General features: G+C 39.2%; 1 protein-coding gene across 1 annotated transcript in view; it reads left to right on the forward strand.

Moving 5' to 3' along the window:
- BBS9 (Bardet-Biedl syndrome 9) overlaps positions 1-18,990 on the forward strand; it is a 308,094-nt gene that overhangs the window by 67,270 nt on the left and 221,834 nt on the right. The window contains exons 15-19 of the mRNA XM_069859823.1: positions 3,293-3,307; positions 6,003-6,143; positions 9,797-9,892; positions 16,266-16,438; positions 18,537-18,689. Coding sequence (XP_069715924.1) covers positions 3,293-3,307; positions 6,003-6,143; positions 9,797-9,892; positions 16,266-16,438; positions 18,537-18,689 — 578 coding nt within the window. The remainder of the gene's footprint in view (positions 1-3,292; positions 3,308-6,002; positions 6,144-9,796; positions 9,893-16,265; positions 16,439-18,536; positions 18,690-18,990) is intronic.

An 18,990-nucleotide genomic window follows, 5' to 3' on the forward strand; every position in this document is an offset into this window, starting at 1 on the left:
TAGTTTTCTGCACACAGCTTTGTGAATGTGTCAGGCTACTGAGAAACTGTATTTAGTCAGGGCTTCCATGTTAAGTTGAATCATAGAATCACCAGGTTGGAAAAGACGCATCAGATCATTGAGTCCAACTATTCCTATCAAATACTAAACCATGCCCCTCAGCACCTCGTCCACCTGTGCCTTAAACACCTCCAGGGAAGGTGAATCAACCACCTCCCTGGGCAGCCTCTGCCAGTGCCCAATGACCCTTTCTGTGAAGAATTGTTTCCTAATGTCCAGCCTGAACCTCCCCTGGGGGAGCTGGAGGCCATTCCCTCTTTGCCTGTCCCTTTTCACTTGGGAGAAGAGGCCAGCACTCTCCTCTCTACAACCTCCTTTCAGGTAGTTGTAGAGAGGAATGAGGTCTCCCCTCAGCCTCCTCTTCTCCAGGCTAAACAACCCCAGCTCTCTCAGCCGTTCCTCATAAGGCCTGTTGTCCAGCCCCTTCACCAGCTTTGTTGCTCTTCTCTGGACTCGCTCCAGAGCCTCAACATCCTTTTTGTGGTGAGGGGCCCAGAACTGAACACAGGATTCGAGGAGCGGTCTCACCAGTGCCGAGTACAGAGGGAGAATAACCTCCCTGGACCTGCTGGCCACGCCGTTTCTGATACAAGCCAAGATGCCATTGGCCTTCTTGGCCACGTGGGCACACTGCTGGCTCATGTTCAGTCACTGTCAACCAACACCCCCAGGTCCCTCTCCTCCAGGCAGCTTTCTAGACAGACTTCTCCTAGTCTGTAGCACTGCATAGGGTTGTTGTGCCCCAACACATTTGGGGCATTTGGCCTTGTTAAACCTCATGTCATTTGACTCTGCCCAGCGGTCCAGCCTGTTCAGATCCCTTTGCAGAGCCTCCCTACCCTCCAGCAGATCGACACTTCCACCCAGCTTAGTGTCGTTTGCAAACTTGCTAAGGGTGCACTCGATGCCTTCATCCAGGTCATTGATAAAGACATTGAACAGGGCTGGACCCAGCACTGAGCCCTGGGGAACCCCACTTGTCACTGGCCTCCAGCTGGATTTCACACCATTTCCCACCACTCTCTGGGCCCGGCCATCCAACCAGTTTTCCACCCAGGAGAGTGTGCGCCTGTCCAGGCCAGAGGCTGACAGTTTCTCAAGCAGAATGCTGTGAGAAACTGTGTCAAAGGCTCTACTAAAGTCCAGGAAGATACATCCACAGCCTTTCCCTCATCCAGTGGTTGAGTCACTTTGTCATAGAAGGCAATCAGGTTAGTTTGGCAAGACCTGCCTTTCATGAACCCCTGTTGACTGGGCCTGATCACCCGGTTCTCTTGCATGTACTTCATGACAGCACTCAAGATCACCTGTTCCATGACTTTCCCTGGCACTGAGGTCAGACTGAGAGGCCTGTAGTTTCCTGGGTCCTCCCTGTGACCCTTCTTGTAGATGGGCCCAACATCAGCCAGCCTCCAGTCCAGTGGAACTTCCCCAGTCTTCCAGGACTGTTGGAAGATGATGGAAAGGGGTTTGGCCAGCACATCCGCCAGCTCCTTTAATACTGTTGGGTGGATCCCATCTGGCCCCATAGACTTGTGGGTGTCTAGTCGGGCTAGCAAGGCTCTGACCACCTCCTCTTGGATCATGGGAGCCTCATTCTGCTCATCTAGCTCCTGGGGATGTACACGTAGGGAATAACTTTCTTTACAATTAAAGACTGATGCAAAGAAGGCATTAAGTACCTCAGCCTTTTCCTCATCCCCCGTCAGTTTTCCTTCTGCATCCAATAGGGACTCTATATAAACCATAACCATATGTATAATGCATAAACCAGTTTAATCTGCCTGCTCTTCACTTCTCACTGCTTGGCTTTGTTCCTGCACCTCCTCCGTGGTTGTGCTCATACAATCAGCAGTTATTTCTCAGCCAGATTTCCTGATTTGGTTTGATGTGCAAACACAGAGCTGTGCTAGCAATAAAGGGAAGGGTGTCACCACATAGACTGGTGTTAAAGAAATGCATATGGAGTCAGAGCTTCTGTGCAGAAGGGTGATCTTTTTGAGTTTCCTTATCCTATGTAGACACTTTCAGTTAAGCGTTTACTTCACATCACTTCTCACTTCAAACGTTATGATTTTGATGGTAGTCTGGGCTATGGTGATTGAAATGTTTATTTCTAGACAAAACTGAAACTCACACTTTTAAAGAACTCAAGTTACTCTTTTTAGACGAGGCTTGCAGGTATGTGCAGAGAGTGGGAGAGGGAAGAATGCTCCTTCCTCTTTCTTAAGAGCCTGCAGAAACAGCTCGTACACCTTCAATCCCTCTGTACTGTGACTCTTGACTGCTTGGTCCTTGTGAATGATTTGTTGTGCCTTCATAAGTGTCCAGTTTAGTGATGTGGCTTTAGGCAGGTTTTGTGGTACGACTGTATAAATAATATACTTTTGAGTATCTTGGATCTGAATTTGAAAGCTTGCTTTTTGTTTTTCTGGTCGTGCTTCTGTGATTTTACTTTGCAAGACCAGGGTATCAAGCTTAAAGAATATTTCTCACTGGCAAATGAATTTATTACGTCTTTCAGGTGGTACTAGTTAAACTTATGCTACTATTTTAGATATTAGGTTGGATTTTGCAAGCCTTTTGGTTAGAGAAGTAAGAAATCTTGTGTCTTAAGTATGCTTGATAGTTTATATGCAATTAAAAAAGAAATCCCTAGGAGACATGACATCTGACAGAATTAGGGAATTGTAGAAGAGATTTTGAAAACTTACCTTTCCTGGTAGAATTTAGAAGGCTTCTAAATAAAGTAGTATAAATAAGTACTTGCTAAAGTTTTGGATATTAATTTAAATTATTAGGATGGGATAATTCCATTCGATTACATAGAAGTACTAGCGTTACTTGTACAAGGCAATCAAATCCTTAAGTGTAATATTCTAGTAATAAAATATTAAAGGACTTTGTGACTTTATTCTGTCTGCAGAGAGACTTTTTCCTCTTTTGTTTTTTTTAATATATCTGTATTTATGGCCAAATCAGACTTCATTGTATTTTTGGGATTCATACAGCTGGAGGTTAATGTCACTCAGTTGGATGGGATTGCACTATTGATGATTGTGGTCTTGTGTCTGGTTTTTGCTAGTATTATGTCCTTATGTCTTGCCTACTTAACAAATATGGTTTAAGTTCTTTAAAACCTGTTACTGTATTTCCTTTTTTAAATTATTTGAGTAGCATCTTATATATTTTTTTTTCCCCCCCTTTTGTCCCATTGCTGGATATACGGTAGAGCTCAATCCTGAAGGTGAGTAAATGGAGAAGAATGCCAAGTTTGAATGGTTTAATGAGTGGCAGCTCATGCTGAACAAAGCAGATTTGGAAGGGAGCTGGTGTTTTGCATATTATTTCTGCACATTCTTTATTATCCTTGTTTTGGTGCTATGGAGGTGTGACTGTTTGAGAAAATTGGAAGTGAATGAGGCTTAGACATAAGAAGACATTTACCCATGGGGGAAAAAAAGGAAGTAGCAAAGACTTGTTGGGCAAGTATATTGCACTTTCTCATCTGTAGCTAGAAAATTTGTGAAGTATTAAGTCCCTTGTGCACTGAGAATGGAAATGTAAAACATAGTCATATTGGGTTTTTTCACCATAATTTTAGCTATTTTTTTTAAGCTTCAGAAGATCTTAGAGGGCTAAATTATAGCTTTTTTTTGATGCAACTGAAGCAACTATTACGAATTTGTAGCTAATGCTATGATGTTTGAGCTGAGTAGCTCTGGGAATGATGTCATTAAACATACCTTCTTTCTGATTCCTATTGGAAACATCTTATTCAAGGCTCAAAGGCTGCCTTCTGTCTGAGAATACCAGCAGTACAAAAATTAGCTGTTATTGTGGTAGATATGATGCTTGCAAAAGGACACGATTAAAAGACAAAACACGAGTGGAAAGTTAGCTATGCTATTGGTAGACTGAAAAGGAAGAAAGGTCGTTTCACTGTGTAAGTTGTGTGTCTTTTGAAAAGATACAATTCTTGTAGGAGATATCTTACTAAAATATTTATATATAAAATACAAAACCATCATGTTTTAGGGCGGGGGAAAAAGTTGCTTGTCATAGATTTAGAGTTAACTGAAAGGGTGTTTTCAGTTTTGCGGTTTTATGAGCAGAAGCTATGCATATTGATGTATGTGTATTTGAGTCTTGTTTTTCAATACTTATGCTCTTATCATTATATGAAGTGAAGTAAAAAAATTATGTAACTGCGTTAGTTACCCAGAAACCGGAAGAGTGAGGGATCTCAGGGGACCTTGAAGTGCAGTACAGGAGACGGATGCTTAAACTTTCTCGATAAAATACTTCTCTTGGCAGGAATAGCTGTCACCAGGTGTCAGATTTCTGCTATACAAACTATGTTAATAAAAAGTCTGTAATTTGCAAGGGTAGCACTCTAATAGAAGATTTGGATTTTGTTTTAATAAATTTCTACACAAGATGAAAACATGATTGTGAAGAGAATATTGTGGAGCACAGTAAACTTTGTAGAACTATCTGGAACAAAATTTATTTGTGTTATTGTGAGGTGCACTGGGCTAGTTAAAGTCACGATCATCAGTACTAGAAAAAGCATAAATTCTCTGAATATTTAGCATCCTAAACCAGAGATCTGAGCTTAACTTTTTGTTACCATGTACATCAATGTTATATTTCAAATATAATTAAGATGCATACATGAGTAATTTGGAAGTAAAATGGTAACAGTGTATGTAACTTTCTTATTTTAACCAGGTAACTGCATAGTATGCCTTTAAATAGTAATTTATGAGATAATATTACGAAATTCCTGTTGTATTTCAGGTTAGAAGAGAATCTGGGTTTTTTTTCAGCTTTTTTTCTTTATCACATTGTTAAATTTGTGTATCATGCAAGATAGCACAGCTCTAGATGAAGTGAAGTGTATTACTAGGCATAACACCAAAGGTTTGAGGCAGTCCTGTCTCCCGTATTTTGCTACTGCTTTGTGTTTCTTTATTACCATTTGAAATTCTGAAATATTCTGAAAGCATTTTCCGGAAAGACTTTTTCACTGTAGTGATAAATTCTGTTGGAGTTTTTTGTTTTGGCTTTCTCATATATAGCTGTTTTAGACTCATCAACTGGAAATTTCCCCATTCCCTTTCCAAAGTCAGATACTGTTTGATTTAATTTGACCTTTGTCTGAAATACTGAAAAATTATATTTATTTTGAGGCAGACTGAGAGCAGACTATCTAGGAAAAGCTGATTTGAAACAACAAGAAAACCATCTTATTTTAAATATAAAAATATTTTGGAATCTTTTTGGCTAGTTTTGTCAGTAACTTCTTCCTGTTGATAAGTCTCCATATTTAAGTTCAGTAGTAAGATGTTTGTGTTACGTTGTCATCAAGAAAATATTTTAATTTTCCCATCAGATCATGAAGATACAGCTGAGTGAATCATTCTGAAAGACCATGGGTTTATTGTCAAATGTTTTTCAGGAGCTTTCCTTGGAGCCGAGGGGTATCTTTGTTTTGAGGACCTGTCTTAAGCTTTCTGCTTGTTTTACACAGATACTCTTTTTTTTACAAGCTGCTGCAGAGTAGTTACTTGGAGGCATTACCAGCCAGCCAAAAAAGCTAATGAACTGACAACCAGAGGGATGAATCTGAGCTTTTTAGTAACATATTTCCCTTGAGATCAATCTTAGAAATAATTTTTCATTGCTGGAGATCCGTGAAGCAGCAAACAAACAAAATTGATAGCAAGAAGTCTTGCTTGGATGACTATTAAATAGTTGAGATCTATTTTTATACTTAACTGCTAAGCTTTTATGACTGAACATTTCTGTGTACCTGTTTCATGACTTTCCTCTCTCCATATATGCATTGACTGTAACTTACTTGATTCTCTCTAAAAAAGCACTTTGTTAAATTCTGCTGAGGATATGAAAGATAACTCTATATTCTTTCATTTCAGGAATACCAAAAGTTACACAGTGTAACTTCAGGCTGCCTTTGCGGTTAATTTGCTTTCCAGCTCAGCCTTCAAAAGCAGCAAACCACAAGTTAACTATTGATACCAATAAACCTCCTGTCAGTTTTCTCACCATTTTTCCAGGTAGGTTTTTAAGTGTCTAGAAAACATGTTGGGAACTCAAACAGGAATTGTGTGACTGCGAAGTAATGTGGTAATTAACAAAGCTAATCATAGAATAGAATCATAGAATCATAGAATAACCAGGTTGGAAGAGACCCACCGGATCATCGAGTCCAACCATTCCTATCAAACACTAAACCATGCCCCTTAGCACCTCGTCCACCCGTGCCTTAAACACCTCCAGGGAAGGTGAATCAACCACCTCCCTGGGCCGCCTGTTCCAGTGCCCAGTGACCCTTTCTGTGAAGAATTTTTTCCTAATGTCCAGCCTAAATCTCCCCCAGCAGAGCTTGAGGCCATTTCCTCTGTCCTGTCCCCCATCACTTGGGAGAAGAGGCCAGCACCCTCCTCTCTACAACCTCCTTTCAGGTAGTTGTAGAGAGGAATGAGGTCTCCCCTCAGCCTCCTCTTCTCCAGGCTGAACAACCCCAGCTCTCTCAGCTGTTCCTCATAAGGCCTGTTCTCCAGCCCCTTCACCAGCTTTGTTGCTCTTCTCTGGACTCGCTCCAGAGCCTCAACATCCTTTTTGTGGCGAGGGGCCCAGAACTGAACACAGGATTTGAGGAGCGGTCTCACCAGTGCCGAGTACAGAGGGAGAATAACCTCCCTGGACCTGCTGGTCCCACCGTTTCTGATCCAAGCCAAGATGCCATTGGCCTTCTTGGCCACGTGGGCACACTGCTGGCTCATGTTCAGTCACTGTCAACCAACACCCCCAGGTCCCTCTCCTCCAGGCAGCTTTCTAGACAGACTTCTCCTAGTCTGTAGCACTGCATAGGGTTGTTGTGCCCCAAGTGCAAGACCTGGCATTTGGCCTTGTTAAACCTCATGTCATTTGACTCTGCCCAGCAGTCCAGCCTGTTCAGATCCCTTTGCAGAGCCTCCCTACCCTCCAGCAGATCGACACTTCCACCCAGCTTAGTGTCGTCTGCAAACTTGCTAAGGGTGCACTCGATGCCTTCATCCAGGTCATTGATAAAGACATTGAACAGGGCTGGACCCAGCACTGAGCCCTGGGGAACCCCACTTGTCACTGGCCTCCAGCTGGATTTCACACCATTTCCCACCACTCTCTGGGCCCGGCCATCCAACCAGTTTTCCACCCAGGAGAGTGTGCGCCTGTCCAGGCCAGAGGCTGACAGTTTCTCAAGCAGAATGCTGTGAGAAACTGTGTCAAAGGCTTTACTGAAGTCCAGGAAGACCACATCCACAGCCTTTCCCTCATCCAGTGGTTGAGTCACTTTGTCATAGAAGGCAATCAGGTTAGTTTGGCAAGACCTGCCTTTCATGAACCCCTGTTGACTGGGCCTGATCACCCAGTTCTCTTGCATGTGCTTCATGACAGCACTCAAGATCACCTGTTCCATGACTTTCCCTGGCACTGAGGTCAGACTGACAGGCCTGTAGTTTCCTGGGTCCTCCCTACGACACTTCTTGTAGATGGGCACAACATCAGCCAGCCTCCAGTCCAGTGGGACTTCCCCAGTCTTCCAGGACTGTTGGAAGATGATGGAAAGAAATGTTAGAATGTTTAAAATGTATATTTTGAGAGAAATGATGGCATAATATTTCAATAATAATCCATGTTAGCCAGTATAAGTGTCTCTCAGAAAACTGCAGATTTTTTGCACAGAGGGCAAGATTTTTATGTACCTGGAATTTTATCTGTACATAAAATTACATCGGTGGTGGTATAACAGGGAAAACGTGGGCATACATTTGAAAAGAAAAAAAAAATAAGCAGAGCAAAGCAAAAGGGGTAAACATTGTATGTAAGGGGTATAGTTGCTTTGGAGGAAGATTTGTGGAGTTCTTGATATCAGTTTCGAGCTAATCTTATTTTAACAGTTTCGTTAGCCTTCGTGGATCAAAAAGAAAACATTTACTTTGCAATATTTTCTGATATGCAAACCTGAGCTACTCTTTATAATCAGGAGAATATTAAAATAGTATGAAGGAGGGATTAGGCGCCATTTAGAACTGGAAAAAGAATTGAATAGAAGATTGTGAAGTGTTATGAAAATTATTTCTGCTGTAATTATGTTCGCATGATTTGGAAGAAATAGAGGAGGTGGAAGCTACCATGTGAATATTCTGTTGTACAATGTGGTAAAATCATAAGCAAACAAATAAGAACTGAGGATGCATTAGACAAAAATGTTTCCACGCAGAAAGCTAATGTCATGTTACTATGTGCTGGCGCACCGAGTGCTGGTTGCTGATATTTAATAAAAATTAATTCAAACCCAGAAGTGTAGCAAAAGGCTATGAACTTTATCTAGGGATTTGAGGGGGAGAATTAAAAGAAAATTACTCATCTAGTTTTATAAAACACAGGGAAAAAGAAGGGAATGCAATTGCCTTCAGTAAATATTTTGTGACTGTATCATGGATCTAGATGATCATATTAGCACAAGAAGAAATGAATAAACAGGGCTTATAAAGTGATTGTGAATAAGTTCAGTCTGGCAATGATTAAGTTTCTGAATGTCAGAGGAGTAAGGTTCTGGAACAGTTTTCTTGGAGCCTTATGGGCCAAGAAGTTTAATATGGTATTTTTTTAAGGTGGAGTTGCATCTCTTTTTGAAAAGCTACTACTTTTGTTTGAGAGCAGTGGAGTAGGCATGGTTGGGTGTTTCGGTAGTGTAATTTGCTTTGAGGGTAAGTACACCTTTTCTCATAAATGGATGTACTGTGTAATACTTGAAACAGAGAAACTTTTTTCATGGGTCTATATTTTTCAGTTTTAATAGTAGGCTTCCATTATGGCTAAGTGGTAATGCTTTCAAAATTGAGCATTATATTTTATTTTTAACCTAGGGATGTACTGTTGAAAATATCACAGAAAGCATAGGCCTGATGTGTTCCAGAAGAAGGCGTTAACATCTTCTGATTTCTGTTCATCCTCTTTTCAGTGATGGGGCTGGGAAATCATGCTGTTTATGATGTGATCTGTGAAGGAACTTCGAATTCTTGGTATACTCAATAAAAATGGTATCTCTTCTATGCCCTTGTTTTTAAGGGAAGGTTGGGAGGAGAGATGACGTGAAGTAGTTTTTAAAATCCAATACTCTAAAATTGAGCTTTTAATCTAATATTATTGGCTACATAGAATGAAAGAGAAAGGTGGTCATGCATGAGTTTGGGGAGTAGCTAGTTTTAGCAAGCTAAATGTTTGCTGTGCTCTGTGCTGAAAGCTGAAAAGAGGGTGCACTTAAAATGCTTTCATTATAATTTCGCATACTTTCTGCATAAGTATCTGAATTAAAGGTGACTCTGCATCTGCTAAGAGGCAATAGTCTTTGGGTTGTATACTAATCACAATTCTTGTTAAACGGTACAGACTGAACCTCTGAGAAATCTATCTATTCTCTCCAGGCTGAGAAAGAACAAGTGTGTGGCTCAGCTTCCACCTGAGAATGAAGGGAAGGTGTGCCAAACTACTGCTCATGTTCTTTACTTCTGAGCTCTAAGAAGGGGAGCAGTATCATTCAGGTTGCCTCTCGTAAATCAGTTGTGCAAAGGTTGATATGGTCTCAGATATGGCTTGAGGTTTGTTGTATTTTAGAAATTGTGTCAAATTATAGGCAACTGTATTTATCTTTCTCTTTCAGACTTTGCTGATGTGACTGAGGAAGACCAAGCAAATGTTCTGGGATTTTGGTTTTTAAGTGGTTCAAAAACCACTCTTCTTGCTTCAAAAACATCACGTAAGTGCTATTGGTATTAATGTAGAATGGCCCTGATCGTCAGTTAATTTATGTACAGAATGAGAGTGTGGCTCATACAAAGAAGAATAATCACTGTGTGAGAATCAACACAGGAGTTTCAAAGTGATAACTGACAGTTTCTTATCCCCTATCAAGTACCTAATTATTGTTACTAGGGGAGGCACAAAATTTTATAACAAAACAAAAAAATCAAACTTGAAATATAGAATACTACAGTGAAGAGTCTCTGCAGACATTATTAAAAACTTGACCAAATTCAATGTTTTTATTCCTGAATTAATGCGTTCATTGTAATGATGGAAAAAACTGACCTTTTCTCAAAGGTATTTCAACACCTTTCTTTGGAAGTAGTCATCTACTGGAATTTTTGAAAGGGATTAAAAAGCAGGTTTCTAATCCTCCAATGATTTTCAGTAATCCTTGACTTTAATTAGGCATCAGTCTTTACTTACTTGCTTCACAACCTCTAAGTAAATGCCTGTCTCTGTCTTTAGATGCCTGTACATCTTTGTTACGTATAGGATTATGGGTTTAATATCTTTCCTTTTATGTTTACAGAGTGTATGAACATGTGTTTACATACGCTGTTACCTGGTCCAGTGTCTCTTGTATAGGGCAGTTTGTGAATTAAGTAGTCATGTTGCAACCACTTCTAAGTTTGTGCTCTTTAAAAAAGACTTCTTCCCTTCATTTTGGAGAGTTTATGGTCTCGTCCTTTATAACTACTCAACTTGCAAACTCATTCTTAGCATGTGCCTTGGAACCAAATCAGTTCAATTGTGTTTAGCATATTCCATGCCAGCAGAACACAAAGTCTTCATTTAACACGGCAGACTAACAGACTGAAAAGCTAGAATACCTATTGTGCATTGCAGAGACTTCAAATGGAACACTGTATGAATGTTTTATGAAAACTATTCTGAGTGAGAAATCAGAAACTAGTCTGTTGATGTGAAGTTCTTTTGACACAAAAAATCTGCCTCACTGTTTTAAAAAAATCAGTATTCATGATGGGTTATATAAATATTGGTGGCATCAGCTATAAGCTATGAGGTAATATTTAATACCTTTTTTTAATTTAATCAAATGTGTTAAAAATAGAAACCATCTGGAGTGTAATTTTCATTGTACCAAGAATTGCTTTACATTTCTAAGGTTCATATCCATTTGTATTGGTTTGTGTATGCATTATTTGCATGCTGGTTTATTATTAGTTTGTTTTTAGTATTTGTTTAAGTAGTAGATCTTAAACTGTTTAAACTAACTGGACGTGCAACGATAGTTTCTAAAAACTAAGAAATTTAAAGGATTTATAAATAATTGGGTTTTTTTCTGGATTATAATTCAGATCATTCATTTTCACTTCATTTTGCATAGTTGATACATCTGATGCTGTGTAAGGGACAAATTTGTGTCTATGTAATGAACGTATTTTAGCTTCTAGTGAGACTATGACTTAATTCCACCATCCCAAACCCTTCTGTCTTTTCCTCTCAGGTTTGTTTATTCACTGGCTAGGAATGACGCTTGCAGTCTTACTATAAACTTTCCCACACTGCTTTACTTGTGAAGTTCACTTTACAAAGGAGATTCAAAATATCTGTTTCTTTTAGCGTGACTACTCATTTCTTGTGTCTGGGAATCCTTACTTTAGGAAACGTTGAGTTTTTTGATGCCACTGTATGTGTTAGCAGACTGTTTCCAGTGTCCACAATCCAATCCATGCACTGGATTTGTTACAAAATTTCTTGGGGGGAGGGTTGCTTATTTGAAAAGTTACGTAAGTAAAACTTACTTTAAACAAAAATAAATCCATAAAAGGTCTGGTACTAAAGCATGATTCAGAATATGTTTATGAACACCGACTAGCCATAATATAAAATCATTGTTTTTAGTATCATGAAATTCTACCAACGATTGTGCTTGAGCGGATTGATCTTCCACGGAGCTAATGAATTCAGGTGGTATTATGTGTTATTTAAGAGATCCTTATTCTGCTATGTAAATTAACACTGAGTTTATACTTCTATAGTAGATCTTATGCAACATAAAGTGGAAATTATGGAAATGTTCTTCAAAAAGAAAATTGTATGTGTAGATAAATAGTGACTAATGGTGTTTCAGAGAAGTAAAAAACTTAATTGGGACTGATCAATCCTTGTTTCTGGTTTTCCATGCAAGAAGTTAATCTCAGACAATGGGAGAAGGCATCTTTTTCTATATCCCTTATCAAATAAACCTTAAGTTCTGGATGGGAAGAACTGCACGTAGGAATAAGAGTCTCCAGGTTCGGTTGAATTTCGCTGCTGAAGCTGCAAACATGAATGACACATTTGATTTTAATTGTATTAGCTAAACCATTTTGAACCGTGTATAACTGAAGATGTTACTTTGGCCTATCAAAGGGACTGCTGCAAAGAAGCCTAGAATAAAGTTCATTTTGGCAGTTGATACACATTAAAAAGAAGGTTGCACCATCTAGATTAAAGTTTTTAAGTTGTTTTTGCTAAATTTTTTAAAAATCTTTTAATTGAAGTGTAAAGAAGACTGCTAATTGTGGCTGGGCTTTTTTTCTGCTGACTTGGTCTTATCCGAGAAGTGAACGAAGTCTTCTAGACTTCCTTTAGATGACCTACTGGCAGGGAAACTGTTCTTAATGCAGGTTATGCTAGTCGGGCAACCTATTGTACTGCTGAAAGTTTTTGTAACCTGTGTAGCCTAGTGGTGCTCCACAGTCTTCTGCTTCTGTTTGAGAATTTTCTGAAAATCTATTTTAATTTTCTGGAACAGAGCTTATTTTAACAAAAAGTTAACACAAGTTGGTTAACTATTATAAAAGCGCTGCATGAGCAGAAGGATGGTTATTTTATAGCTTTTTTTTCATTGTGTTTCTTTTGAAAACTTTTTAGTACAACTAAAGATTGTCTGTTTCATACAGTTTCTAAATCTAATTTGTCATTTTTGAGAGCTGGAAGATCATGTAAAGCAAATGACTGTAAGGCTCTGTACTCAGGCGATGGTAAAATTAGATTGTGTTTGTATTGACCAACAAACAATGTATGGAAACTAAATATGCATTTTGGAGGAAATTAGTTTTGTCCATTTTAAACCATTAATGTATTAGATATGTCAGTTATAAATGGAATGACTGTTGATTTGGCCTGAAAACATCTGAGCTAATTTCCCTCAAGGAAAAATCACTTAAGGCAAGCTACGATGATACTTGCAACTAACTCCAGCCATTACATTGTGAATGTTTAAAAAATGGATATTAGGTTGAATGCTATCTTTAGCAGATGGTGTTCTTTTCTTTAACAGGCATGTTTTTAAATAAAACTTGCTTCTTTCCTGTCACACTGTAAACAGAATTTGTCATTCTCTATTCATTGAAATACGTATCCTGGGAATGCTGCCAGTGGTAATGTCAAACAATCTTGAATTACTAATGTTGAGAAAATTTTGAATAAGTACATTCAAGTTCTAAAGAATTCTAGTTAATTTGATTTACTGTGAACCTTGTTAACAAGGAGAAAAAAAGAAAAATATTGTATCAAATCCCAGCAGATTTTTTTTCCTTATAGCTGCATTTCTAGCTATTGTTTTGTATAAGGTATTGGTAGATGAGTAGTGAAAAGAAATAAAGAACTGTTGTTTGAAAGTGTTTATCTGAAAAAAAAGTAAATTAAAATGCCAATATAAATTTCCACAATAATTCCATCTCAACATTTATTTAAGTCGGCTTTCCTGGAAACCAAAGAGGGGACTGTACCAATGCAGACTAGAGGCAACAAATAAAAATTAATCCAATGATCTTGATAATTTGGAATTCACCACAATATGATAAGAAATGTATTTCTTGGGACAGATAACACTGGCTAAGAGAATTTGGTATTTTTTTCACTTCAGTTAATAGTAACACTTTCTCTTCTGTACTAAGCATTTTTTACAAAGCCGTATTGTGTAGGTGGATGAAAATCACCTTTTAGTGATATTAACTGTATCTGTAGTGAAGCACAGCACTATCAAAACTGAATATTGTGGTCTGTGACTAGTTAGAGTAATATTTTACTTACTGGAAGATAACCTAGGAAGTGCAGTTGTAATAAAAATTGTATTGAGTGTAATAACTAAGAACTAAATAACCCTTTCCAAAAGACATTCATGATTTGCCTTCTTTGCCTCAGTCTTCAGTTGTAAGGAGGGTCGTTCCGTCTGTGTACAAACCCAGGAGCTAGAGGAGCAAAATGAAGCTCCTGTGTTCCAGGAGGAGGTGGTCAGAGCCTTGCTAGCCCAACTAGACAGCCACAAGTCTATGGGGCCAGATGGGATTCATCCAAGGGTATTGAAGGAGCTGGCGGATGTGCTAGCCAAACCCCTTTCCATCATCTTCCAACAGTCCTGGAAGACTGGGGAAGTTCCACTGGACTGGAGGCTGGCTGATGTTGTGCCCATCTACAAGAAGGGTCGCAGGGAGGACCCAGGAAACTACAGGCCTCTCAGTCTGACCTCAGTGCTAGGGAAAGTCATGGAACAGGTGACCTTGAGTGCTATCATGAAGCACATGCAAGAGAACCAGGTGATCAGGCCCAGTCAACATGGGTTCATGAAAGGCAGGTCTTGCCAAACTAACCTGATCGCCTTCTATGACAAAGTGACTCAACCACTGGATGAGGGAAAGGCTGTGGATGTGGTCTTCCTGGACTTCAGTAAAGCCTTTGACACAGTTTCTCACAGCATTCTGCTTGAGAAACTGTCAGCCTCTGGCCTGGACAGGCGCACACTCTCCTGGGTGGAAACCTGGTTGGATGGCCGGGCCCAGAGAGTGGTGGTAAATGGTGCGAAATCCAGCTGGAGGCCAGTGACAAGTGGGGTTCCCCAGGGCTCAGTGCTGGGTCCAGCCCTGTTCAGTGTCTTTATCAATGACCTGGATGAAGGCATCGAGTGCACCCTTAGCAAGTTTGCAGACGACACTAAGCTGGGTGGAAGTGTTGATCTGCTGGAGAGTAGGGAGGCTCTGCAAAGGGATCTGAACAGGCTGGACTGCTGGGCAGAGTCAAATGACATGAGGTTTAACAAGGCCAGATACCGGGTCCTGCACTTGGGGCACAACAACCCTGTGCAGTGCTACAGACTAGGAGAAGTCTGGCTAGAAAGCTGCCTGGAGGAGAGGGACCTGGGGGTGTTGGTTGACAGCGACTGAACATGAGCTAGCGGTGTGTCCAGGTGGCCAAAAAGGCCAATGGCATCTTGGCTTGGATCAGAAACGGTGTGACCAGCAGGTCCAGGGAGGTTATTCTCCCTCTGTACTCGGCACTGGTGAGACCGCTCCTCGAATCCTGTGTTCAGTTCTGGGCCCCTCACCACAAGAAGGATGTTGAGGCTCTGGAGCGAGTCCAGAGAAGAGCAACGAAGATGGTGAAGGGGCTGGAGAACAGGCCTTATGAGGAACGGCTGAGAGAGCTGGGGTTGTTTAGCCTGGAGAAGAGGAGGCTGAGGGGAGACCTCATTGCTCTCTCCAACTACCTGAAAGGAGGTTGTAGAGAGGAAAGTGCTGGCCTCTTCTCCCAAGTGAAAAGGGACAGGCAAAGAGGGAATGGCCTCAAGCTGTATCAGGGGAGGTTCAGGCTGGACATTGGGAAAAAATTCTTCACAGAAAGGGTCTTTGGGCACTGGCAGAGGCTGCCCAGGGAGGTGGTTGGGTCACCTTCCCTGGAGGTGTTTAAGGCACGGATGGGCGAGGTGCTGAGGGGCATGGTTTAGTGTTTGATAGGAATGGTTGGACTCGATGATCTGGTGGGTCTCTTCCAACCTGGTTATTCTATGATTCTATGGTTTCAGGTGGATTGGAGTTGGTTTGTTACTGCTGTTATCAGTTGCTTAGGATGCTATGCTTCTGTCATGGTCTAGAGTAAATTTAGCCTGATTCTGCCTCCATCATTCAGAAAAGTTCACTAAGGTTGTGTTATGGCAGAGAATTGCAGACAGCCTGTTGTTTATGATTTAATATCATCCATTAATTATCTTGTTTCCTCATTATGATAGTTCTTCATAACTTTTTCTTCATGAACAGGCTCATATTTTGAAGTAAGTCATCCTGAAGCAGTAAATGCTTTCATTTTGTGCTGCAAAATTGTCTGTAAAGGTAGAATGAAAGAAAGAGTATTTAGGACTGATATAAATAAAACACAAGTATTTCTTTAACGCTAGTGACGTTTATCTCGTACTAAAATCTCATCTAGACTTCGAATACAGTTAGCAAGTTAAACTTGTGTATTACATGAGCTATATTTTATAATGTGTGTATGCGGCTTATGTGTGTTTATTAGTCTTGTGTTTGTTATTGTTTTCAAAGAACGATATAGGATCCAGAGTGATCAGTTAGAAGACCTTTGGCTGATAACAAAAGAGCTCACACTTCGACTTGAAGAACATTTCAAGAAGCAAAACTGCAAAGATTTTGCATGTTCCTTTTCTGGTTCAATTCCCCTGCAAGAATATTTTGAACTAATTGATCGACATTTTGAGGTATATTACATATTGTGTGTAGCGTTAATGTTCTGCTAGTTAAAAAAATGGTTTACATGTTAGTACTATGATTAATCAGATTATATAATAATGATAGTTATTACAGACATTTGACTTTCAGAAAACAGGAAGTAGCATCTAAACTGGTACTGGAAAAAATGTTATCATTTAGTTTTTAACATATAGAGTATGCCTTGCCTCTGAAACAGCCCTTGTGATTAGCAGAGTAGCTAGTATGCAGTCTGCAAATGACGTAAATGATGATACTAGTACTTGCCCTTCTGCTTACTACCTGTGAAGAAGCCCTGGCTCCTTTATTCACTAACATGATGTTAAATGTAAAATTGTTTCCAAAATTTGGCCCTATTTTTAGGCTGTTTTTCTCTTCTGTAATAATGAAGCCATGAGCATGTTTTTTTTTTTTTTTTCCTGAATCATCCTGGTGATTCTATCAGAAGTCCCTTCAGATTTAAAATAAACTGACTGTCCTTGTAGAAGTAGCATTGGAGGCTTAAGGAAGTTTACCAGAGCAGATGTAAAATACATGTAATTACTTCTTTGAGATTGGTCATATGGATGACAGTAAAAAATCTCCAGTAGTTCAGCTAGCTTGTAGGAATAGCTAATAAAATATAGGTACTTCTTCCCCCTTCCTTTTCCGTAAAAAAAAAGAGAATAGCTATTTGAAATTTTGTGTTTAAATCCTGTAACAGGCAAACACAGCAACATAGGTATGTAAGAGAGAAAAGCTGTTGGATGTTCTTCCGTGCTGCCAAATTTTCTGTGAGTTGGAGCCATCATCACACGGAAAGATTATCTGAGATTTTTTTTTAAGGAGTCAGCCTAAATCTGGATCTATCTCATGAGTACTTAAACTAATATGAAATTTAAAAAGTTTAGGGTTCTTTTAGTGACTGGTATTGTAGAAATATCTTGAACATAGGCTTTATTAGATTGTGCCATGAGCTTAAATACATTGACGTTTGAGATATAGGTGTGATTGCTGTAATGCTAATTTAGAATCTAACTATGTTGCAGCTGGCTATTTTTAAGTTTCTGAAATTTTTCAATAATTGTGGTCTAAAAAGGAACAAATGATCTGTCAAGGGGATCTCCCGTTCCTGTTAGTTTCATCACATGCTTTTTGGCAAGCCTGGGAGAATATTACCTGAGATGTCAGGTTTTTTTCCACCTACTTCTAGAAAAGCTCCACAGTGTTTCTCTTTCTCTTAGTTCCCCTAGACTGTCCTTCAAAATTATGTACTGACAAAATGATATATTTGTTTATTTTTAAATGTAGTGGTTTTTTTTTTTTAAATTTAGGAAACGATTTTTCTGCACGTTTTGGAGCACTTTAAAATGGATTTGTATCATAATGATCATGTCTGCAAAGCTCTGTGTCCTAATGCTTTTTCTTAATAACTTATGCTAATTACTCTTCTACAGAGGAGTTCCTGTTTTTTGAAACATTCACCTATATTTAGTAATTTCTTTGTTAGAATTAAAATGGTAAGGTGATTAAAAGGTAACATAATTATTCTTATTATCTGGGCATTTGATGTATAGTGTTGCTAAAAGTTTTGTGAACATTACAAGGAAGTTTGTTGCAATATCTTATCAGTATGTATAAAAGGAAAAGGACTTGACTTCAGAAAAAGACAATCATTCAAACAGTGCAGGATTCAAAACTTCTGTTCATACTTAAGGGAATAATCATTTGCTTTCTACTGCAATGAATCTCAAGTCCAGTACACTCCATGTATGTGTCATAAGTAGCACACCAAACCAAGAAGTCTTGAGAACCTGATGGTAAAATTTCTCCCTTGTTATTAGGCTTCTTGATGAGATATTTACGCATTTTCACAGGTTATTGTGGCTGCTCACAATTAGTTTTGATTTCAAATCAAATAATTCTTGAAAACATCAGTAAGCTTCCCGAGCAGCGTAAAATATGAAACTAGTATAAATGACATTATCATATTCGAATAATACACACTCTCATCAAAATTTTACTATCATTTTCCCATTTAATTTTTGAATGTGCAGACATGATGTTCGTAATCCTTAACCTGAATTGTTGAAAACCCTTAAATTGCAGCTACGTTTGAATGCTGAAAAATTTCAGGAGCTGTTATCTGCGAGGGCTGTACAGTTTCGAGCAATTGAACGGCGATTGCTGACACGATTCAAAGACAAAACTCCTGCTCCTCTTCAACATCTGGACACTTTGCTGGAAGGAACATTCAGAGAGGTCAGTACAGTTTGGTTATAAGCCTAACCTTTCTTTATGTTGTTGGTAAAACTTAGCGTAAAGCATATAAGCTATGCTTTCCTGGTTACATTTACCATCCAAGAGACCAGGAAGCAGTAATTTGTTTAACCTAATATTCCCTGTAACTTTCCAGATGATTTGCAATAGTTTTATTTAATCTGTGACCACAGAATCTTTACTCCTGGGTCACACCATCTTGACAGCACATCATTCTTTCCTGACTGATGTTGATAGTGTAAATATTTTATAGTTCATGTGAAAATATTTTATAGTTCATAGC

Source organism: Phaenicophaeus curvirostris, chromosome 6, assembly GCF_032191515.1.
Source record: "Phaenicophaeus curvirostris isolate KB17595 chromosome 6, BPBGC_Pcur_1.0, whole genome shotgun sequence".
NCBI classification, from domain to species: domain Eukaryota; kingdom Metazoa; phylum Chordata; class Aves; order Cuculiformes; family Cuculidae; genus Phaenicophaeus; species Phaenicophaeus curvirostris.